The following is a 24,968-nucleotide window of genomic DNA, read 5'->3' as shown; positions in this document are numbered from 1 at the left end:
AACTAAAGGCTTGATTAAGAAAGGGAAGATAGATTATGAAAATAAATTAGCAAAAAATATAAAAACAGATAGCAAGAGTTGCTATAGTTATATAAAAAGAAAAAGGGTGGCTAAGGCAAACGTAGGTCCCTTAGAGGATGAGACCGGGAAATTAATGGTGGGAAACATAGAGATGGCAAAAATGCTGAACAAATATTTTGTTTCAGTCTTTACGCTAGAGGACACTAAGAATATCCCAACACTGGACAAACAGGAGGCTCTGGGGGGGGGGGGGGGGGGGGGGAGGAGCTAAATACGATTAAAATCACTAAGGAATTGGTACTCAGTAAATTAAGGGGACTCAAGGCAGATAAATCCCCTGGACCTGATGGCTTATATCCTAGGGTCTTGAGGGAAGTGGCAGTAGGGATTGTGGATGCTTTGGTAATAATTTTCCAAAATTCTCTGGACTCGGCAAAGGTCCCGGCAGATTGGAAAACTGCTAATGTAACACCCTTATTTAAAAAGGGTAGTAGGCAGAAGGCTGGAAATTATAGACCAGTTAGCCTAACATCTGTGGTGGGTAAAATTTTGGAGTCTATTATTAAGGAGACAGTAGCGGAACATTTGGATAAACATAATTTAATAGGACAAAGTCAGCATGGCTTTACGAAGGGGAAGTCATGTCTGACAAATTTGCTTGAGTTCTTTGAGGACATAACGTACAGGGTGGATAAAGGGGAACCAGTGGACGTAGTGTATTTAGACTTCCAGAAGGCATTCGACAAGGTGCCACATAAAAGATTATTGCTCAAGATAAAGAATCACTGGATTGGGGGTAATATTCTGGCATGGGTGGAGGATTGGTTATCTAACAGGAAGCAGAGAGTTGGGATAAATGGTTCATTCTCGGACTGGCAACCAGTAGCCAGTGGTGTTCCGCAGGGGTCGGTGCTGGGTCCCCAACTCTTTACAATCTATATTAATGATTTGGAGGAGGGGACCGAGTGTAACATATCAAAGTTTGCAGATGATACAAAGATGGGAGGGAAAGTAGAGAGTGAGGAGGACATAAAAAACCTACAAGGGGATATAGACAGGCTGGGTGAGTGGGCGGAGATTTGGCAGATGCAATACAATATTGGAAAATGTGAGGTTATGCACTTTGGCAGGAAAAATCAGAGAGCAAATTATTATCTTAATGGCGAGAAACTGGAAAGTACTGCAGTACAAAGGGATCTGGGGGTCCTAGTGCAAGAAAATCAAAAAGTTAGTATGCAGGTGCAGCAGGTGATCAAGAAGGCCAATGGAATGTTGGCTTTTATTGCTAGGGGGATAGAATATAAAAACAGGGAGGTATTGCTGCAGTTATATAAGGTATTGGTGAGACCTCACCTGGAATACTGCATACAGTTTTGGTGTCCATACTTAAGAAAAGACATACTTGCTCTCCAGGCAGTACAAAGAAGGTTCACTCGGTTAATCCCGGGGATGAGGGGGTGGACGTATGAGGAGAGGTTGAGTAGATTGGGACTCTACTCATTGGAGTTCAGAAGAATGAGAGGCGATCTTATTGAAACATATAAGATTGTGAAGGGGCTTGATCGGGTGGATGCGGTAAGGATGTTCCCAAGGATGGGTGAAACTAAAAATAGGGGGCATAATCTTAGAATAAGAGGCTGCTCTTTCAAAACTGAGATGAGGAGAAACTTCTTCACTCAGAGGGTAGTAGGTTTGTGGAATTTGCTGCCCCAGGAAGCTGTGGAAGCTAAATCATGAAATAAATTTAAAACAGAAATAGACAGTTTCCTAGAAGTAAAGGGAATTAGGGGTTACGGGGAGCGGGCAGAAAATTGGACATGAATTTAGATTTGAGGTTAGGATCAGATCAGCCATGATCTTATTGAATGGCGGAGCAGGCTCGAGGGGCCGATTGGCCTACTCCAGCTCCTATTTCTTATGTTCTTATGTTCTAACCATGCAAAACAGAGTTTGCACATCAAGTCCTTGATTCTGTTAAATTTAGTTTTTAAAAATATGCTGGATAACCAAAGAAACAAGGTGTCTGGTCAAAACTGAGAGCGATCAACAAAGTCTGTTAGAGAAAGAATGGTTAAAGTTTGCCAGCAAGCAAAATATATCTGTTTACAACCACAGCACACCTTCCTTAAACAAGTGGCCCTAATTTGCACAACTGGCAGGACAGACTATACCTGCTAGATCAATATCTAATCGCATGCTACATCACTGACTATTTCCACGAAGGCCAGGTGATTTATGACAGCAACTGTGAAGCAGAGTGCAAAGATGGACACATCAAGCAATCACTTATCATTTTGTGTATTTTGTAGCTGATTTGTGCATGGCTTCTGAAGGATGCTTGATTTTAACAAGAGAAATTTCTAAAAGAATAGATGGATATGTGACATTTGCTTTCTGGTAACATGGAAAGAGAGCAGGGAAGAGAAAGGGGGCATTTACATATAGACAGTGGTGGATAAGCTGACCAAATAACCCATAATTTTTTTTCCCAGTCCTGTACAGGTACTTCATTATTGCACAGATCAAAATGGTACCTTAAATTCTGCTGCTCAGCCTGGTATTCAGTAAGACATATAGCATTTGACCTTTATATAGTTTTTATATTGTTCCTATAATCTTTAAAGTAGTGGTTAACACAATTACCTTCAACAGCTGTCACAATTAATTCACTTTATAGTCTACTAACCAGAGTTTGAGGTCTTATAACCTAGTCCTAATGTTTGCGCCTTAAATGTGCACAGGAAACACCCAGGAATGCTGATAGCCACCATCTTACCCTGATCAAGTGTGTCTTGGGGATCCTGAAATCTTACTCTCCTCTTTGACTGCTTCTGTTGCAACAGTGAAATCCCTTTATCTGAACTTCCTTTCTTCAGTATAGACACAAGGCCCTCTGGATGGGTATTCTGTATGAAAAGGAGCAGAATAATTTAAACAACAAGGAACTTTTCTGTATATCCCAGAACCACCTCTATTCTAGAATAAATGGTGTGCATTCCAAACTAATAGTTCCCACTTAGATATTGCACACCACACCAAAGTTGAAAATAATTATTACACTGCTATTTAACCTGTTCATCAAACACAGGATCAGATTTTAATCTCTTGTTCTTATTCTCTATGACATTAGCATAGTAGTGAGGGAGTGCTGTGTTGTTGGAGGTGCCATGTTTTAGATTAGATGTCAAACCAAGACCCTGTCCACCTGCTCAAGTGGATACAAAAGAGCCCATTACACTATATGAAGAAGAGTAGGGGAGTTCTCCTGGCGTCCTGGCCAACATTTACATTGCTGTGCACAAATTCGCTGCTAAGTTGCCAAAGAAATGACAGCGACTACTCTTCAAAAGTAATTCATTGTGAAGCACTTGTGGACGTGAAAGGTGCCAGATAAGTTCTTTCTTTCAAAATCCGTGCATCCAAGTTTGGCAACATGACCAAAGTATTACATGTTTAAGAATTAAGATCATAACTTTTAATTCAGTTTGTACAAAGACCTAGGAGGAACCCATTTATTTTGCTAATGCTATTGGAACATGAGGTACAGTGATGTGGGTTTGCCTGCCACTTGCAAGAAACCCAGCTGTCCTGAGTGTTTTATTAGATACAGGTTGTCACAGGAAGAGTTGAAGTGCATTTGCTGTACATTTATAGAATGGTTTCCATTGTAGCAAACATCAAACTGCATCACAATATCCCTTTGTTATTGGTACGTCTACCTGGGGAAAATCACATTACCAGCATGGGAATACTGAACTGCACAGTGCTCTAACAACCAACACCATGCTCCATTTATAAGCTTGACTGCACACTCAACATTAGTGCGCAATCACTGCAGACTACTTCTGAAAAACAAACTCATTTTGCCATACTATAAAATCCACAAATTTCTTTTTAATTTTATTATAGAATTAAAGAATATACACATATGTTTTGTGAAGTCACTTTACAGTTTAACCTTGTATTTGCAGGAAAATATGCATTCAATGCATCTGTTGAGATAGTTAGGTGAACACAGGGAATCACACACAATTCAGGGTATTTTGGTGGCATCCATCAGGTTTAGATGAGTCAGAGATACAGTCCTGCCTGCAAAGAGAGGGATGTCAGCAGATTTGGTCATTGTCCTATGTGGGGCATTAGGAAGCATAACTTCAGTGCAGTACTGAGGGAGTACAGCACTGTTGGAGGTACTGTCTTTCGGATGAGACCTTAAATCGAATCTGCCCTCTCAGGTGGACGTAAAAGATCACATAGCACTATTTCAAAGGAGAGCAGGGGAGTTCTCCCCGGTGTCCTGGCCAATATTTATACCTCAGCCAATGTCACAAACAGATTATCTGGTCTTTATCTCATTGCTGTTTGTGGGACCTTGCTATGCGCAAATTAGCTGCTGCATTTCCTACATTACAACAGCGACTATATTTCAAAAGTACTTCATTGGCTGTAAAGCGTTTTGGTGCATCTTGAGGTTGTGAAAGACGCTATATAAATGCATGGGGATATAAGTGCTGGGGATTTTCTCCCTACACCACTCCACCTCCCTCTCCTCCTTTAAGACTCTTAGAACCCACTTCTTTGTCCAAGCTTATGGTCACTCCTCCTAATATCTCCTCCCTTGACTCAGAATCCATTTTTTGTCTGATTACACCTCTGAAGTACCTTGGGGTGTTTTCTACAATAAAGGCACTATATAAATGCAAGTTGCCGTTGATGTTGTAGTCTTGTTTTGAGCAGGAATATGGATATATAGGATGAACCTATTTTATGTAATAATGTGATTGTGGCTGCCGTGAAAGTGTCTAGGAGGATGGTTGGTGGAAGAGTTTCACCAGGATAGGCATTATTTCTGGAAACAGAGCTCTACAGAATTTAACTGGGTAGCTGACAGGTTTTACAATGTCACTTAGATCACCTTGCCTGACATTGGTAAATGCAGTGACTGCCTTCATCGCCACACTTGGTAGAGATGGAGAATGGCGAGATGCTGGGAAGTTGATGAACATCTGGACAAAGATATAACATCACCGAGTTTTGATTGTTCACTGACCAGCATTTTATCATCAACACAAACTTGGCACTTAATGTTAACTTTTGAATAACCTGTTGGCAGGTAACAGGGGTTAAGATTTACAAAGCAAAAGTACACATAGTTGCATCATATTTTATCATTACTTGCATTGTTCAGCATAATATTTCACAGGTCAGTTAGATGCTATGCTTTAATGGTGCAGAAAAAGGGCTTTAAATGCAGTTTAATGTTTTGTTTCATTTTTAATGTCCAACCAAATCCATAGTAAAACAAAAACACTGCAATCAACACTTAAACTCGACTAGTCAAAGAGATGGTAATAACAAGTCTAAATTTAGTTTGGTTTATAAGAAATGATTAAGCAGTTAAGAATTGGCTTGCTTGCAACATTTCCACCAATGAACTGTGATTTATCAGAGGCTCTGCTTATTGTGAAGCTAGCTTTGAAGATTGTACTTCCACTTTGTAATTTTGCTTAAGTTATTATTGACAAGTTTACATACATTTTATTCAAAGATTACTACATATGTGGTATTTTATTTTGTAAACAAATATGGACTGAAGTATAGTTTTAATGCAATCTGGAGTGCAACTGGTTCAAATCTAAATATAGGTTAAGGTTAATGTTCACATTACGTGTCTTTTGATGCATGTTTTCAGTATTTTAATCTGGTTACACTTTAAAGGAATCACTTTTTATGGTGTACCATCGGATAGGACAAGCATCGACTGCAACTTTCAAGGTGCTTTTATTTTGTAAATCACCAGTAGAAGCCCAATACTCCCGGCACTTGATAATATAAAAGAAAGCGAATGCTATGCTCCCACTGATGTCTGGAGCCTGACTCTCCCTCCCTACAAGTGCTAAAAGCAGGTGTGCAAGCAGATTAAACTCACGACTCTTCTACTGTTCTTTGAACGGGCCCCAAAATGCTGGTAAGGGAAAAAGGGGAATGGCAGTGGCGGGGGGGGGGGGGGGGCTTTGCTGTGTACAGGTCTCCACTGAAGCATTCTAACGAAAGGTCATTGACCTGAAATGTTAACTCTGTTTCTCTCTCCACAGGTGCTGCCTGACCTGCTAAGTATTTCCAGCATTTTCTGGTTTTACTTCAGATTTTCAGCATCGGCAGTATTTTGCTTTTATCCAGTCAAACGTTATTCTCTTGGCACCTCAAAATTAAGACGAAAGTGTCTTTAGAGTGCATGCAGGCTATCTTCACGTTTTTGCTTTCATATTGAACCTCTTCCATGCTGCTTGTTTTACAATTTGTATGATGTCAATTTCCACTCAGATTAGCGTACAAAAATTTTGCCATTTGATGAACACATTCCTTCATGGAACCAATGTGAGTTAGCTACTTTCTCCCCAATTTTTTTCAAAGTACTTCCATTCCCCCCACCCACCCTAGATTTATTTCTGATATCTTCAATTGGCTTTACAACCTGTTTTCACTGGAGTTTTTGTAACAATCTTATACATGAAGTTTCCTGTTTGTGACAGCTTGCTCTCTCCACATGACAATTTGCCAGTGAATGGTAATCAGTGTTACTTTATTCATTAACTCCCTTTACCACCCTCCCCAATTTCTCCCATCTTCTCCAGATGATGCTTACTCTGTGGTACAGTTCTGTAGGTATCAGTAGCCTTCTGGTATTTTGCCCAGGAGACCATTCATCTCCTTACTATTCTAGGTAGGCTAATAGTCCATGCAGTGCATCACAGCTAAACCCAATCCTCTTCTAGTCTGATGTTTACTTAAACACTTTCCATCAGAAAAACCAGGAACACTGGCTGATTTTTACCCTCCCTGGACTCAAATACTGAAGCCAATTAATCCAGTTTTTCAAAGATTTGTACAACCTCATCAAAGGATCAAAGATATGGATATAATTAGAATCTACAGAGTGTAATGGGAGTGGCACACAGCCCTAAATCCACTAGGACCTCCAGTCAAGCATACCATACCTACTCTTTTTAAAATGTTATTTAACTGGTAAGATGACTAGCTTTGTTACTTTCATTTTCTAAAGATGGTACATATAAGAGATTTAAAGTGAAAAGGAAAGAGATATTAAGAACGTCAGTCCAATTCACTTATTCTTGGTACTTGGTTTCACCTCATGACAATGATAGTGTATGTCTGTGTGATGTTACCCTCCACATTACTCCCTTACAACCTGATGGGCAGGTTGGTGTGGGTCATGGACTATTGCGCAGCTGCTACAAATCCACTTCAATACTGGATAGGAGATGGTGTCTGCAAGGCACTTTATCTCTCAGTAATTCATCATTAAAACGCTTGGAGATGTTTTGATGTGAAAAGGAGTTTTATTAATGCAAGTATTTTATGTTTTTAATTTTGGCACAGCCAATGACAATTGAAGCATCCATGGGCGCGACAAAACATCAGACAAGGCTGGGATTCAAACCTGGGCTCGTGTGACTTCAAGCTTACTCTCAGGGTACTCGCAGTCCTTTTTAAAATACAGATATATTAAAGAGATTTCTTTTTAAATTTAAAACTTTTTCAAAAGTTAATAAATTTTATATTTTTTCCCCAATGAAAGCCTTTTCCTTTAAGCTCTCTTCTGTCTGCTTCTGCCACTGTGCGACTAGCTGTGGCTTCCAACTTTCCTTTTGAGACACCCAGGAAGTGCTTTCCCTAATACTGTACTCCCAAAAGACATCAATCTTTTAGGTCAAGTGCCCTGACAGCTTTGTCAGTGAACCTGTAATTCTAACAAAAAGGAAGTCCAAGGAAGAAGTTTTCTATTGCAAGCACCTATAAGCTATTTACTGCAGTGACTACACTATCTACCTTTTAGTAGCCACTGATACAATACTCTCAGGGTACTCGCAGTCTTTTTAAAATACAGTTTTATAAAGAGATTTCTGTACAACTATTCACCTGCCCAAGATTTTGTTTCCTTCAATAAACTTTTAAAACCCAAACTTGACAATTCCTAACCACAACTGCTCGAATTATTGCATCTTCGTTCCTACTCTTTACAAATTTGATTATATACTTCACTATGCCATTGGCCCGTCTGTTTCTCAAGGGTGAGCCCGAATTCATATTCTTTAATGTGCACCATGGTTACAAAATGTCCACAAGTTTTGAAATGAGTGTAAATTAATTTTTGAATTTCAAGTCACTTTTCTATTGCATGTTAATAAACAACAACAACTTGAATTTATATAGCGCCTTTAATGTAGTAAAACTTCCCAAGGCGCTTCACAGGGGTGTTATCAAACAAAATTTGACACCGAGCCACATAAGGAGATAATAGGACAGGAGAGGTAGATTTTAAGGAGCGTCTTAAAAGGAGAGGGAAGTAGAGAGGTAGAGAGGCAGAGGGGTTTAGGGAGGGAATTCCAGAGGTTAGGGCCTAGGCAGCTGAAGGCACGGCCACCGATGGTGGAGTGATTAAAAACAGGGACGCGCAAGAAGCAAGGATAGGAGGAGCACAGAGATCTCGGGGGTCGTAGAGCTGGAGGTGGTTACAGATTCAAACCTATACAAATATACGAAACACTTCTGGTTGTTAAATTATGGATACAAGAAAGCACAAAATATACATCACCAAAGATGACGTAATCATGTAATGTTTAAAGCAAAGTCACCTTTGCTTTTGTTACCCCCCAGACTCTACCATTCCAATGCTCTCCTAGCCATCCTCCCACCTTCCGTACACTTCAGCTCATCCAAAACTCTGCTGCCCGTATCCTAACTCGCACCCAGTCCTGTTCATCCATCACCCCTATGCTTGCTGGCCTACAATGACTCCCAGTCCAACAATGCCTCGAATTTAAAATGAACATCCTTGTGTTCAAATCCCTCCCTATCTCTGTAACCTCCTCCAGCCCTACAATCCGCAGAGAATTGGATGAGTGCAGAGATCTTTGAGGGTTATAGGGCTGGAGGAGGTTACAGGGATAGGGAGGGACGAGGCCATGGGGGGATTTGAAAACAAGAATGAGAATTTAATGTCGAGACAGATAAATGCTATTTAATGTTACTGCTGCTTCTTAAAATAATTTGGTGAAGTTGGTGACTGGCAGCAGTTTGGTATAACCAATGTGCTCTGTGCCACAGAACGACAGGGTTAGGGGAATATATTAGTGGTCAATTAGGTTTAAGTCGTTTACCTTTTATCTCAAATAAATTTCAGCTTTCTATGGAGATTTGTTTTAGCAAACCAAAGTAAGCAGATTAAAATTACAAATAAACACAAAAGTGGGCAGAATTTATCTCATCTGTATTTTAACAAGGGATAAGAACACCTGTAATGAAAACGCACTCCACGTGGCTTTGATTTTGAGTTTGGGTACAAAATATGGAAAACATTTCATTACTACCATCTGATCATAAATGAAATCAAAAGTTGATTCTTTGAATAGTTCAAAATAAATATTACCTCTTCTATCTGTATCCTTTTTGCAAGTTCATCCAAGGAAAGTGAACTTTCACTCAATTGCATTGCTAACTCATCAGTATCATTCTTCTGACCGGATGAGACAATGTCCCGTATACAGCTGGAGAGTGCTTCCACATTCTCATCTTCCTCCTGTTTCTCCGAAACTTCATGTGAAATCGGATTCTCATTAAACTCGGCGCTGCACTGTATTTCCTCCTCCACTTCTGAACCTACTGTTTCTGCCATTTGTTCACAGTCTTCACTTATTTCATTCAAAAGATCTATTTGGCTTTGTTTTGTTGTTTGGTCATCTATCCTCATACTTCCTTCTGAATGACCTGTATTCAGTCTAGATGTGGCCTCCTTATTTACACCATCATTGCAATCACTTTTAACATGTTTTTGTAATGCATGATTGCTTTGTTTGGGCACAGCTTTGCCTTTTGTAATGAATTGTACAGTTTTGCTACATTTCAACAAGTTTGTTTGCACATTTTCCTCAGAAGTTTTGCCAACAAATTTCAAATCATGATGTAGGTTTTCGGTTTCCTCTGCATGAAAGAACTGAGTAGTGTTTATAACAACTTCTGTCTCACCAGAGAAACCCTCTGTCTCAATTGTTTTTGCAGCAGTCAGCATATCCTTGCAAGGCGTTGTGGCATGTGGCTGAAAGCAGCTTTTATCTGTTACAGTGTTTTCAGAATTCAAATATTCTGTCTCGACATCAAAGTGCACCCTGCCCTTTGCTCTTGCTGCCTCTATTTGTCCCTCCAGCGATGATTCAGCAGCATACAGTGCAGACTCTCCCTCACAGCCTGTATCCACTGTTACTGCAATCTGTACAGATTCAGTAGGGTCCTTTTTTCTGCCCTTGATGACTTCCAATGATGCATGATCACATTTCGCACCTTGCACTCTTGGTGCAGCTAGAAGCTGGTCCATAAAACCTAAAAACAGAGCAGAGGAACACACTTTTCGTTAGCGATTTAAGATATTTGCTGCAGAGCCCTTTAAAAATTGATATGCTTCGACTTTGGATCTTCATTGCCGAGTGAAACTCCATCTGCCGATCCTGGCTCTGTTCCACTCAATAAGCAGGCATAAGTGACATTAAATTTTAATGGATTTTTATACATTATCCATTCAGGCTCAGGCAGGCATACAGTCACATGATCACCAAGGCCTTTGTACATTTACTGACAATTACCTAGTCACAGTGAACTTGGCTCACCAAAAACCTACAATCAATTAGATGAAAACAGGCAGATTTTACTCAACTTTAAGAACCTTTAATGGAACAATCAAGTTCCAGAGTTCTATTCAGGTAGAATTGCAAGATCAGCACTTACCATTTCAAAACAGAAACTAAGAGCAAATTCATATTTATTAAAAAACAGCAAAATATTTGCTCAAATGCTCAATGAGAAAATAATTCAAATTCAATGTTTAAGATTAATTGGTGCATAAAGAATGGTCCACATCTAGGTATTATGAAAACTTTCTTTAAATCTGCTATCTAGTAAGAGTTGTTTAGAATCTCTTCCTCCCTTTTATCTCCCTATTTCACGATCCACTATTTCAAGTTTCCTGCTTTTCAAGGAACCACTCCATTATTTTGAGCTATGGGGCCATATCAGTATCTGAAGTAATACATCTAATATCCCCAAGCACATTATATGAAATAGATTAGCTATCATCTCCTGGAGACCCTGTGTTCACCTGAAGATGCACGGTATAAAAATACACTATATAACCCTAATTGACAGTTTAGCTTAAGCCCCCTCCAGCAAATTTTTTATATTATGCAAGACCTGAGCCATCCCACAAAGAACGAACGAACGAACTTGCATTTATATAGTGCCTTTCACAACCTCAGGACGTCCCAAAGCATTTAAAGTTTCTTCGAATGGCTCAATTTATGAAGCAACATTGGTTCCATTCATGAAGCAATCAGATCACTCCTTACAGATCCGTGCCTTGGGACAAAAAGGCCGTGGAAAGTTTTTTTTTTTAAGAAACAGATATCAATTATTTTGGATCTTGCTCCCGCCTCCAAATTGGATAGTGGGACCTGAAAGAGGAAAACAGGCAAGTTGTTTTTCTTTAAGTACTGAACAATTGAGACCAGAAGATTCAGGATTCAATTTCCAGTCTGTTAATTTAGTTGTTCTTAACCAACGCAGCATTTTGAAGCCCTACAGTTTGCATCAACATTGCTGGGTCGAATCAGCCAGGGGGTCCCAATCCTAATCATTATCCAGTAACTCACAGCTGAAGAATGGACACTTCATCCACGTTACAAGCAGGCTGCTGGCCCCTGTGGAACTGCAATCCAGCAAGAGTCAGCACCTCCAGGAAAGGAAAGGAGAAAACTGGAATTAAAAGTTAAGTTGTCCAATCCAACCTATAATCTGGCACCAAAGAGCAAGGCTGTTTCACTTAATTATAGAATCTCTGACTGTTAGGTTTACAGGACAACATAATTGTGTGACCTGATGCCAATGGTCTTCAAAAGGGCAGCTTGTCCGATTAACTAGGCCTGGAAGGCACAAATTGATTGATATGGGGTATCCAGGAGAGGAGATTCAACCTCTTCAGCAAATTTGAAGAATGAGCTGTCATCAACTAGAGGACAGGACTGAAAACTAATCAAGGCTTTGTGGTCAGCATGTTACAATTTCAAGACTCTACTCCTTTCCTTCAGATCATGATTAATCCTCTAATGGTGGTGAAGGGGAGAAAGAAAGAGAGCGAGGTAATTCAGCCAAAGTGTAGCTAAATGTACAGAAACTTGTCCATGCCAAAAGGAGGTTTGTTCAAGAGCACCAGCATCTCAAGATCTGTTATAAAAGCATTCTCACTTGAAATGAACAGATGGGCTGCGGGCAACACCATTTTCAAAAAATGGAGGAGATTTCTTCCATGCTCACACTTTCTCCCTTTCCTCTCATCCCCACAAGTAGGATCACAACCTGCTGAGCAGGTCTGGAATTAAGATCTTCTTGCATGCAAGTGCTGGTAATGAAATGACCCCACTTCTCTTGCAATTTGAGTAACAGTACAGGACATCTAGTCTAGTATAGAAAAGGCTGATACAACTTTTGATAGAGTATTGAGACAAAAATGTGGATGATAATAAAAGTCAGAAGATAATCAGGAATCTGTTTTAAAGCAAGGAAATATCCTTTTGTAATAAAAAAGGAACAAAAAGACACTTAATAACTACAAGTTTGTACACTAAGGAAAATGTTCAAAATTCTGAATACTAAAGTAATATGTAGAAAATTCAAACTGAAAAATTTGGGTGAGTAATTAATCATCTTAAAAGAATATAAATGAGGCCATATGGCCTGATAAATTCTCATATATCCTACAAGGAAGCAGTTGATCATATAGGACCAGCATCTAATTTCTAGCACATCTTCCATTTGTCTTCTGAGACCGACCAAATACTACAGAGAAAAAGTAACTCTTACTGATTTTTTTGTGTTAGGAAAGGTGATAAGTCATTGGTATCAAATTACAATATATATTTAACATCTGTTACATATAAATTACAAAAAAATACTTTAATGCAATCGAGCACCTTAGCAAACCTAGAAATATGGTACATAACCAAAATGATCCCTTGTGAGATTCTTGATAATTTAGTAACATTGCAAAAAAAATGCTGGATTAAAAAAGACATTGGGCCATAAGTTGTGCAGAGTGGCATGGCAACACTCACTGCAGCTCCTGCGAATTAAATTAACGAACGTACTTACTACAGGCTCTGTGGCATCGACTTGCTTGATTTTGAACTTTTAAAAAATTTGTGCACTAACAACTCAGCCTCTGAGCAGGGTAAGTTGACGCAAATGGAACAGTCTGTGAGAATAGAAGACACGTCCACAAAATCCGTCAGGAAGAAAAGTCATGCCCATAAGCAGGCTTCATTCATTTAAAGTTAGTATTTTGAAAGTCATTGTAAATAAAAAATTTAATTTTTTTTAATAAAAAGCTAAAGAAATAATTGAATTAAATTAAAGAGACAGAAGGGAAAAGTTAGAAAAAATGTAATTTAAAATTTTTTTTGCAAAAACTATTAAAATAAGGAATAATTTGAGACTCCACATTTAAAAAAATTAATTTTTAGTTGTTTCGCAGTCACCAAGACTAACTATGCTTTTAAAACTTAGTTTGGACCTGGTATTTTAAAGCATACCTGTTGGAGGTATAATTAGTTACTTTCCAGCTGGGCAAATTAGCCTGTTTGCACTTTTTCAGTGATTTCAAAGATTATATGATGGCTCTTTAATTCGCAGCTGTTAAATCGCTGGCGAACCAATAGGAACAAGTTCACGATTTTCGTGCTTTAGTGCGCATGTGCAAACAAGGGAATTTGCTCCTTCGATTTGCCATTAAAAACGGAGCGCGCTGTTGAGCTCCTCCGTTATTTCGGGAGCAAGTTCTGCCCCATTGAATATAATTTAACATGACTTTTTACATAGCCTCCTACTTTGGGCAAAAGTCTGAAAACAATAAGTCACAAAATGTGATTAAAAAATGACACACATGTGGAATCCCATAGGATACAGTAACAGATCTCCTTATATGCATGGCACCACCACTCCAGAATATTTTAATGAGATGATCCATAAACAAAGTGTAAAACATGTACAATGGTAATGCTTTATAGTACCAAGTAATGTAGGAATCAACACACAACTAAGCCAATGGGGAGCTTTTCTTATTATTTATATGCTTGGAGGCATTATATAAGTCAGTACTTTATATTCTATTTACACATTATTGGGGGGAGGGGGGGGAGCGGGGGGGAGGTGATCACAGCTAAGTGGGATACAATCTGCAGAAGGTGGATCAGACAGAAAAAGAGGAAAAATAGCTAGGAATTTCAATGAAATAAAATTGTTAGCATGAAAAAGGCTGATAAACAACTTTGTGGAAATCATTTAAAGAGCTGTAGAGATATTATATGCACAGGGATGTAAATGTACATGTAAACTAAGAGGGCCAAATTCAAGAATATAAATTAAGTCATAAAATAGGCTTTCACCATTTTTATGATGGTACCTGGTTTTAAAAGAGGGAAACTAAAAATGTACAATCTGTTATGTAGGAATAGTGCAGTGGTGAAGAGCGTTGATCTACCAACATGGAGCACCACATAGTGTTGGGGGACAGGCTCAAAATCCTTCCCCTCCCACTTCTACTTCTTTTTATTTCAAAATATACTTTATTTCATAAAATTTAAGGATACACACAGTTCAATGTAAATACACAATTACAACTCAAAATAATACAATACAGATCGTAAACACTCCGATCCCGTAATTACAATTCAAAACAGCAGATATCTAATAGATTCAGTACAATACAAAGTCCCACTTCTACTTCATTAAATTCCTAATCCCAGTAAAGCTGCAGTGCAGAACAGCAGCCAATCGTCCTTCACGTGACAGGGGAGAGAAGACCCTGTAGTGTCCTTCTGCATCAGTAAGTAATAACCTCAGAACGGCACGGGTGAAGGCTCGAGCGCAGTTTGCCCACCATGACCTGTTCCTTAAGACCACCAATTATTATTTGTTCAAAATCCCTTGTCCCACATCCCCCAACCCCAAGAGATACATTTTATGTAAATGCCCAATTGTTGGGCATAAATCTCTTTTTTTTTTACAAAAGTTATTTTTCTCTAGCATGCTAGTCTTCCCATGTCATGCACCATGTGATAACTGAGAGGGAGGACACACTCCTGCAGCAATACTGCACTTTAGCAGGCAACCAATATCCGCTTCCTGTGTGAAACATTGTAATTAATCTTTCCACTAAGCTAGGTACCTACAAAGCTCGGTTCCTACAAAGCTAGGTAGGAAAGTAAGCTGTGAGGAGGACACAAAGAGTCTGCAAAGGGATATAGACAGGTTAAGTGAGTGGGCAAGAAGGTGGCCGATGGACTATAATGTGGGGAAATGTGAGGTTATTCACTTTGGTAGGAAGAATAGAAAAACAGAATATTTTTTTAAATGGTGAGAAACTAGTAAATGTTGATGTTCAGAGAGACTTGGGTGCCCTGGTACAAGGAACACAAAGTTAGCATGCAGGTACAGCAAGCAATTAGGAAGGCAAATGGCATATTGGCCTTTGTTGCAAGGCGGTTGGAGTACGTTGGAAAGGGCTTTGGTGAGACCTCACCTGGAGTACTGCGTACAGTTTTGGTCTCCTTATCAAAGGAAGGATATACTTGCCTTAGAGGCGGTGCAACGAAGGTTCACTAGATTAATTCCAGGGATGAGAGGGTTGTCCTATGAGGAGAGGTTGAGTAGAATGGGCCTACACTCTCTGGAGTTTAGAAGAATAAGAGGTGATCTTATTGAAACATATAAGATTCTGAGGGGGCGTGACAGGGTAGAGGTGAGAGGTTGTTTCCCATGGCTGGAGATTCTAGAACTAGAGGACATAGTCACAGGATAAGGGTTCGGCCATTTAAGACTGAGATGAGGAGGCATTTCTTCACTGAGAGTGTTGTGAATTTTTGGAATTCTCTACCCTATAGGGCTGTGGATGCTGCGTCGTTGAGTATATTCAAGGCTGAGATAGATACATTTTTGGACTCTAAGGGAATCAAGAGATATGGGGATGGGGCAGGAAAGTGGAGTTGAGGTTGAAGATCAGCCACGATCTGATTGAATGGTGAAGCACGCTCAAGGGGCCGTGTGGCCTACTCCTGCTCCTGTTTCTTATATTCTCATTAAAAATCCAGCTCGGCGTTCTTAATTTCTCAATGAGAGATACTTACTGCAAACTGAGGGAATCCTGCCGATCGGCCATTATACAGTAATACGTAAGGAAGCTCAGCAAGACCACAGGTAAAGTGAAGTGAGTTAACTGATCGCATTAAAATACTTGCACTAAGATTTTTCTTAACTTTGCCTGTTAAAAATATCCAGTACCAGTGCTGAACACCATTAACAAACCTTTTGTGTTATACTTCTGCGTGAAACCTCACAGTAACCTTTGGACATCACAGAAACTATTTTTTTTTTTTAAAAGTATGTAACTGATAGTTTACAACAATAACAAAGTTGCAGTCATACAGGAGGTTAGAATAGGGGGCAGAAATTTGAAAGATTCAACTGTAGTCAATCAAACTGCCCATCCTCAATTACAAAGTATTGTGACTTCTGCATGTGACTTGTGATATAGTTATCTATTATTAAGGTCCAATGCAACGTGTTAATAATGGACTACATGGACAACTCTCAACAATTTATAGAAAACAGTGAAAGTTAAGCATAGGGCATTGAAAACAAACGTAGTTAAGACAATTTTCTTACTGACCATATTCAAATAACAAAGGAGCGCTTCTATGATCTTGGTCACAGCCTTCAGTTCTTCACCGAGCAAAAGGTAATTTAAGCAAACATGAAAAGTTCCAATCATTGCATACTTACTTGAGTTGTACTCTGCAGTAATTTTCTTGCAAGCATCTCCTCCCTTCGAAGTGAGATGACATTCATTTTTGTAGAAGTGCTCTGCCAATACAGAAATCTGAAACATTAAAGAATACTTAGGCTTACAGGAGAAATCACATTAATTTCATATTAAAAACAAGTGTTTCTCAACTTTATCACCCAACAACCAGACTTTGTGTGATCACTGATATTTCAAACAACCATACTCCAGTCTTTGTATCAGTTTCCAGATGGCAAATACACCTCACTCTGCAGAAATTCAGCACAATGCCTTTTCAACCATGTAATCCTCAATGTGAGAAATTGGGGCTAATGGTGCCATTTTAGGCAGTTCAATTCAACAGGTTTTGATCTACAGTTGCAGCCAGTACAGCAGCTGCTCCACCTCCCCCAACATGCAAATCCTCAAATTGTTTCTCATTTCTCTGCTGGAGTCTGACACACATGAAAATCCATTATCTTGCTTAAGAGTATCCAAACCAAGCAACTGAAAAGTCAGCACCTGGGTAGACCTTCTATTTGTCTGGAGTGTACGCTCTTTTCCCGTAGGAACATAACCCACTTATGGATGTCCAGAGAGCTTAGATGCAGGTGGGCAGAGCCAATGATTAGTGACCCAAAAGTATTCCATGGGGTACTGCAGAGGTTTAACCACCTAAAAGTACCAACCTGACAAGAGCATTAGTAAGCTTCCCACTACTTGTCCAACTAGACCACTCTGTCAGGACACTGGCTTGCACAGTTATCTGGAGCCAAGTGGGGATGCCCCAATAACACATCTACCCTGCCAAGTTCCACTTAATGAGCTAGGCTGGCTAGCCAGTCACCAACAGTGGCCTGGAGTATTGCAGACCATCCTGGTTCAGATACCAAAGTACAGAGTCTGCCACAGTGGATTGACTTGTTTCAACACTCTAATCAAACAACATAAAAATAAATTGAAGTCTTCTATTAGGACAGCTGTGAGTTGCAGCTCATGGGTTTCGATTTGTCTCCATCGCCAGCTGTGTATCTTGGAGTCATCTTAACCCCAGAGATCCCACGTAACTCCTGCAAAAGAGGATACTCACTAGCCTGTGATTAGATAACAGACAAGTGGAGGTTTGAGCCTTCAATACATGAACAGCAGGTAACAGGACCTCCTCATAAATGACATGGTGAGCAGCACAACTCACCCAAAAATCTGAGTGCATTGCCATCATACTCCTGACCACAGCAGGGACACACTTCACTGAATAGTGGTTCCCCAATTGAAGATGTGGAACATCATCATCAGCAGCCTGTCCACACCCCAAAAGGCACCAAATACTGAAATAAAAGCATGCATTCTCAGACTCAGCCTCCAGGCAACACTTTCCAGCAGCGTCATCCCCCAGTCTCAGAGTTTACTCATCTATATGATGACCTGCCTTGAGCCATTGTGGAACAACCTAGACAGGACAGCCGCCTTAATGTTCTAGATGTCTGAGTCAAGTGCCACATATGCGGTTTACACATCAACTGATTAATCCAGATCCTCATGAGGGGTTTTAGCAAAGAGGGGATCCTGTCGAGTGGCTAATACCCTGCAGGGAATTCAAGACGGGTCACTGAAGCTGCTTCCCTTTCTCACCAGAAAAACAACCACACTGATTAGTCTCAGATCGCGAACAAATAAGCGCGCGCTGTTTGGACACTGCTTATATACCTACAAGCTTAACCTACACTGGAACAGTGCCATTACTGAAGAAAGACAAGGACAAAGAGTCCTTCAACCTTTCTCAGTGCAATCCTGAAGGTGTATGTCCTGACTAAAAATTGGCATCCGTCAGGACCCTCAGGTGTCAATATAAATTACTTGGAACACATGTCTCTTTTATCTTCCAATCATTACCTTCAGGATTCCCTTTATCCCTTGCAGGGTCACAATACCAAACTTGTGGGAGCAGCTGCCAGCATATCCCACTGTTCAGCCCAAATGTTGAAGATGGCATTATAACTTACTGGATCTCCAATTGAGTTTGCCAATAATACAATACTTTGAGATGCCTGGAATGGACACTCCCAGACCATCTCTTATGATGCCTTCCAGTACAATGTTGATGAAGATATCAAATAGGATGGGTGGCAATGGACAAAGCTGCCTCACCCCTCTTTTGAGAAATAGGCTAAAATGAGTTTCTTATGTATCCATACACAGATCTTGTAGCTATAGTACACAACCCAGATAAAATTCAAGATTTGGCTCCTAAAGCCCACAGCTTCTTCATGAGGGTCGTACGAGGAACTAGGTCAACAACTTTTTGAATGTCAATGAGAACAATATAAGTGGGTTTCCTATGAGTCTTATGATGTTCTGCAATCTCTTAAGGCAGAAAGCTGTCCTACACATTCTTCATTCAAGCAAAATCCTTCCTGTTGCTTCCTGATTAATCCATGTGACTCCACAGCATCCAATAAGCATGTTGCGACAACCCAAAAAATCACCTTTAGTCACTTGCATTAGTGAGATTTCCCTATATTTTTTGGGCTGACTACGATCCCATTCTTGTGGATGGAAACCACAAATGCACTCTGGAATAGCAAGAGAATGAAGCCTCAAACAGGATCACATTCACCAGCCTCGAGAGCACTCCGAGGCATGTCAGAAGTTCCTAGCACTGTTCCCCAAGATCAGTGCCAATTTCCTCCTCCCACTCATCTCAATAACGTGCAGGGGATTTATCAGAAAAATGTTTAGATGAACATCACGTCACTAACAACAGTCACAGCAACAGTATTATTGAACTACTTTTAAACAACAACAACTTGCATTTACATAGTGCCTTCAACAGAGTAAAACATCCCAAAGGCCCTTCGCAGGAGTGTTATCAAACAAAATTTTACATCAAGCCACATAAGGAGACGTTAGGACAGGTGACCAAAGAGCTAGGTTTTAAGGAACACATCTTAAAGAGAGGTGTAGAGAGACAGAGAGGTTTAGGGAAGGAATTCCAGAGCTTAGGGTCTAGGTAGCTGAAGGCATGGCCACCAATGATGAGCCATTAAAATCGAATGCACAAGAGGTGGAGCGCAGAGATCTTGGAGGGTTGTAGGAGGTTACAGATTACAACCTATACAAATATATGAAACACTTCAGGTTGTTAAACTATGGGTATAAGAAAGCACAAAATATACATCACCAAAGCTGATGTCATCATGTAATGTTTAAAGCAAGGTCACCTTTGCTTTTGTTACCCCCAGACTCGACTATTCCAATGCTCTCCTGGCCATCTTCCCACCCTCCATAAACCTCAGCTCATCCAAAACTTTGCTGCCCGTATCCTAATTTGCACCCAGTCCTGTTCACCCATCACCCTTGTGCTCGCTGTTCCATATTGGCTCCCAGTCCAGTAACGCCTCGAATTTAAAATGATCATCCGTGTGTTCAAATCCCTCCATGGCCTCGTCCCTCCCTATCTTTGTAACCTTATCCAGTCCTACAACCCTCCAAGAGCTTTGCGATCCTCCAATTCTGGCCTTCCTTCGCCCCACCACTGGCAATCATGCCTTCAGCTGTCTAGGCTCTAAGCTATGGAATTCCCTCCCTAAATCTTTCTGCCTCTCTCTCCTCTTTTAAGACGCTCCTTAATATCTAGCTCTTCGATCAAGCTTTTGGTCACCTGTCCTAACATCTCAAGTGGCTCGGTGTCAAATTTTGTCTGATAATTCTCATGTGAAGTGCCTTGGGATGTTCTCTTACGTAAAAGGCGCTATATAAATGAAAGCTGTTGTTATTGAGTACATGAGCTGTAGAAGTGCAGCATTCATTTGTACATTAATTTGCTTTGTTTTCCTCCAATGAGCTGGCTATGTGACCTAGTCAGCATTGTGCTGTCTGGCTGAGAATGAGGAAAAGGAGCAACACCAAATAGGATTGGATCCATGTGATGAAAAAAAGCCAAGAAACCAATCTGTAAATTAGATGTGGAGTAGGGCAGGATTTAATTTATTTGGGTTGTTCAGTTATGATACAATATGATGTGTGAATCTATTAATAGTGCATGATGCACAAACAGTATAAAAATGACAGTATCACAATATTTCAGACCATAACCACTGTATAAATATTTATTGTATTGCTACATTTGTTTTATTAAACGGATAATGTTCCTTTTTATTTTAGAACAAGTTGGCTTCATTCTATGCTGAAAAGAATATAATCCTGTTACATCCTAGTTTACTTTGTATATTCTAAATGACCTTGCCTGAACAAAATGTTTAGTAAGTTTGTGCGCAATAGTGAGACTAAGTTCACTATCGGGATAGCTATTCCCAGCCTCAACCAAGTCATCAGAGAATGGTACGAAGCAGATAATAACTATCTACTCACAGCAAGGAAGGCTAGACAGATTGATAGATAAATAGATAGACATAAATGTTATCCCAGCCTGCACTTATGCACTTCCTAGGGTGGAGTTACACAATAGAATAGAAGGCAGCCTGGAAGCAGATCACTTAACCATGCATTCAACCAGGGATAGCATTAGAAAACCTCAAATTTTAGCAAAACAATTGTGAATAACGTAACTCATATAATGCAATTAACCCATACAAAAACATTTAATGAAAAACTTCTCAAATTACATTTAGCTCAAGATTTGTTTAAAACATGCAGTGTTATAATTTTGCACTAGATTAAAAGTTTATTGATATAGAAGTGGAAAGTGACAAATGGAGGAACATTCCAGTGAAGTAAGACACCAAAAAATATCCTGATGGAAAATAAGTTCATCTCCTTCTTTGAATTCTTAACTCTACAAGTTCAGAGTGAAGCTCTGAATAGAGACATCAGCATGCTGAGTTGACCAGGTAAAGAAAAACAAAAACTTGCATTTATATAGACGCCATCATTTCTCTCAGAAATGTGCTTCACATACACAATTTACTTTTGGAATGCGATGATTTGCAAAAAAGACAGCAGTTATTTTGTACATATCAAGATTCCAAAACTAACAAAAAAAAATGACCAGTTCATCATTTTTGGTTATGTTGACTGAGGGACAAATGTTATCCAGACACACGGAGGACGCCCTGCTTGTCTTTAAATAGTGCCAAGGGACCTTTAACGTTTACCTGAACCACTAGTAAAGGAAGAACAGACCTTGATTTAAATATCTTCTCAGAAAGACAGCACACCTCTAACAATGCAGCACTTCCTAATTGCTACACTGGAGTGTCAACCTAGATTATGCCCTCAAGTCCTGATGTTTGAGCCTACAACCTTTGACTCAGAAGCAAGAGTGCTACCAGCTGCATCAAGCTGACTATAGGTAGATACAGGAACTGTGCACGTACACAGACTCATCGCAGTCCAAAAGGGGTCAGGCTGGGAGTGAGGCACTCCATACAACAAAAACTGTTCAGCATAAGCAAAGCAAGTATATTCAAAGAAGTATTTGTTATGATACAGAACAAGTACATAGCCCTTAAAGGCAAAGCTCCACTTGTGTGGTCAAGCAACCATGGTCAACAGATGAGGTAAAAGACAGTATCAAGCTAAAAGAAAATGCTTACATAATTGCAAGTGGAAATCCAGCAGATTGGGAGAGCTATAAAAAGCAACAAAGGGATGCAAAGAAAGTAATGAGATGCAAAAGGGGAATATGAAAAAAAAACTTGCAAGGGGCATATTAAAGCTTACAGTAAAAGTTTTTATAAATATATTGAGAAAGAGAGTGGTAAAGGGGAATGTATGCCCGTTTAAGACAAATGCAGGCAAGACTATAATGGAAAATACGGAAATGGAAGCCTTGTCAAATGAGAACTTGGTATTCATTTTCACAGTGGAGGAAGGGGACAAAATCAAGCGATACAAAGGAACCTAAAAATGAGACAAGGGGAGAAACTTAGGCCTATATTCACTAGAGTTTAGAAGAATGAGAGGTGATCTCATCGAAACATATAAAATTCTAACAGGACTAGACAGACTAGATGCAGGGAGGATGTTCCCGATGGCTGGGGAGTCCAGAACCAGGGGTCACAGTCTCAGGATACGGGGTATGCCATTTAGAACCGAGATGAGGAGAAATTTCTTCACTCAGAAGGTGATGAACCTGTGGAATTCTCTACCACAGAAGACAGTGGAGGCCAAGTCATTAGATGTATTCAAGAAGGAGACAGATATATTTCTTAATGCTAAAGGGATCAAGGAATATGGGGAAAAAGCGGGAACAGGGTACTGAGTTGGACAATCAGGCCATGATCATTTTGAATGGCGGAGCAGGCCCGAAGGGCCAAATGGCCTACTCTTGCTCCTATTTTCTACATTTCTGTGTTAAAGTGATAGACACCATTTTGGCACTTAACGCTCAACTCAACGCAGAGTCTTAACCACGACCAACTAAAATGTGTCTTAGAGTGCCTGGAGGACCCCCCACCAGCTCTATTTAAAGGGACCATACAAGATTTATAGGTTAGTAGGTTAGTGGCTGGATTATTGCTTCTGGCTGCTGATACATTTGTAACTGTTTTTGGAGGTCTCCTGTACTTGAATACTAGGACTGGGGGACATAGCCTAATATTTAGAGCCAGGACTTGCAGGAGTGAAGTTAGGAAACGCTTCCACACGCAAAGGGTGGGACGTTTGGAACGTTCTTCTGCAAACTGCAGGTGATGCTAGCTCAAATTGTGAATTCAAAATCAGAGGTTGATAGATTTCTGAGAACCAAGGGTATTAAGGGATATGGGGCTAAGGCGGGTATATAGAGATAGGTCACAAGTCCAGCATGATCTCATGGAATGGTGGGACAGACTCGAGGGGCTAAATGCCACTGCCACTTGCTGCCTCCTGTTATGCGCCACCTTCTTCTGCAAGAAAGCAGAACGTGTGTCTGGGTGATGTGCCTGTCATGGTTGAATAGCTGCCTGTGTGTCGCCTGTGAATTGACGGCTTGCAACAGTGGTAATGTGTGAGGGTGAGAGGAAGCATCTGATTGGAAGAATTAAGTACCAATGGAAAGAGTTTGTTGGCATGTGGGTGATGGGTGTAGTGCATGGAGCAGTGGATGCAGCTCGTGGTGCAGTTGGTAGGAGACGCCACTTGACAGTTGATCTCACTCACCTTGACCACTCGTGTCAAAGCACTGAACTTCTTCCTGCACTGCATTCATGTTCATGGTGCGGTGCGGCTGGCATTGACTTCGTCCCCCCTGCCTTTTGGCCATATGTCTGGAGGGCCTCTTCTCCGCCACCACCCCCCCTTATCCTCGCAGATATAGGATGGCCCTCCTTCTGTCCACCTCTTGCACCAAGACCTCTAGTGCATCAGCAGAGAACCTTGTTGCATGCACTCTCGCAGGCCTGATACAAACTCAGATCGGAAGTTTGGTGAGGTCTGGCACGCAGATTGGAGGATGTGGGATTTAGCAGTGTACAATCTTTATTCAATGTTTTAACATAACTCATCAGTTGTAAACATACTGATGGGACCTGCATCATTGCTTTACATGTGCAATATCTGATCTCCGTTCAGACTCCATGCAGATAGCAGACTGTTATTTTTTAGCAAGTAACAGGTACCGGCTACCTTTAAGAGATTTTAAGCGACATTGGGAGATTTTAAGATATTGGGGCTACCCCTCCTGATGGAAAATGTGCATTTATTTGAATCGACGTGCAAGGCCCAGCTTTTAACGCAGCTAGAAGGTCAGTACTGAGGTCAGACAAAGTTCTCGTCCTGCCTGCTCAGGGGCCAATGGGAGAAGGTTAATAGCGGATTGCGCTACCCGTGCCCAATAATAGGCCTTATCCAATATTCCACCCCCCCCCCCAGGATATGTGGAGGAGCAAAGGGATTTAGATGTCCATGTACACAAATCACTAAAAGCTAGTGCACGTGTACAAAAAGTAATCAAAAAGGCTAATGGAATGTTGGCCGTTATCTCAAGGGGGTTGGAATTCACAAGTGAGGAAGTGATGCTTCAGTTGTACAGAGCCTGGGTCACACCCCATCTGGAGTATTGAGATCAGTTTTGGGCACCAAACCATAGGAAAGATGTAGTGGG

The 24,968-nt window shown here is 40.4% G+C and overlaps 1 protein-coding gene across 4 annotated transcripts in view; it reads right to left on the bottom strand.

Annotated features, from left to right (window-relative positions):
* The window catches only part of cnsta (consortin, connexin sorting protein a), an 83,506-nt gene that overhangs the window by 7,861 nt on the left and 50,677 nt on the right, over positions 1–24,968 (bottom strand). For 3 of the 4 annotated variants that reach the window (XM_067988631.1, XM_067988629.1, XM_067988630.1), the window contains 3 exons: positions 16,924–17,020; positions 9,473–10,419; positions 2,798–2,927 (listed from right to left, as the gene is read on the bottom strand). In XM_067988631.1, coding sequence (XP_067844732.1) covers positions 2,798–2,927; positions 9,473–10,419; positions 16,924–17,020 — 1,174 coding nt within the window. Of the gene's footprint in view, positions 1–2,797; positions 2,928–3,970; positions 4,111–9,472; positions 10,420–16,923; positions 17,021–24,968 lie in introns of those variants that run through there. The other variant, XM_067988632.1, reaches the window with a different exon arrangement.

The sequence above is a fragment of the Heptranchias perlo genome, chromosome 8 (assembly GCF_035084215.1).
Source record: "Heptranchias perlo isolate sHepPer1 chromosome 8, sHepPer1.hap1, whole genome shotgun sequence".
Taxonomy (NCBI): Eukaryota; Metazoa; Chordata; class Chondrichthyes; order Hexanchiformes; family Hexanchidae; genus Heptranchias; species Heptranchias perlo.
This window is presented reverse-complemented; position numbering and strand designations above follow the sequence as displayed.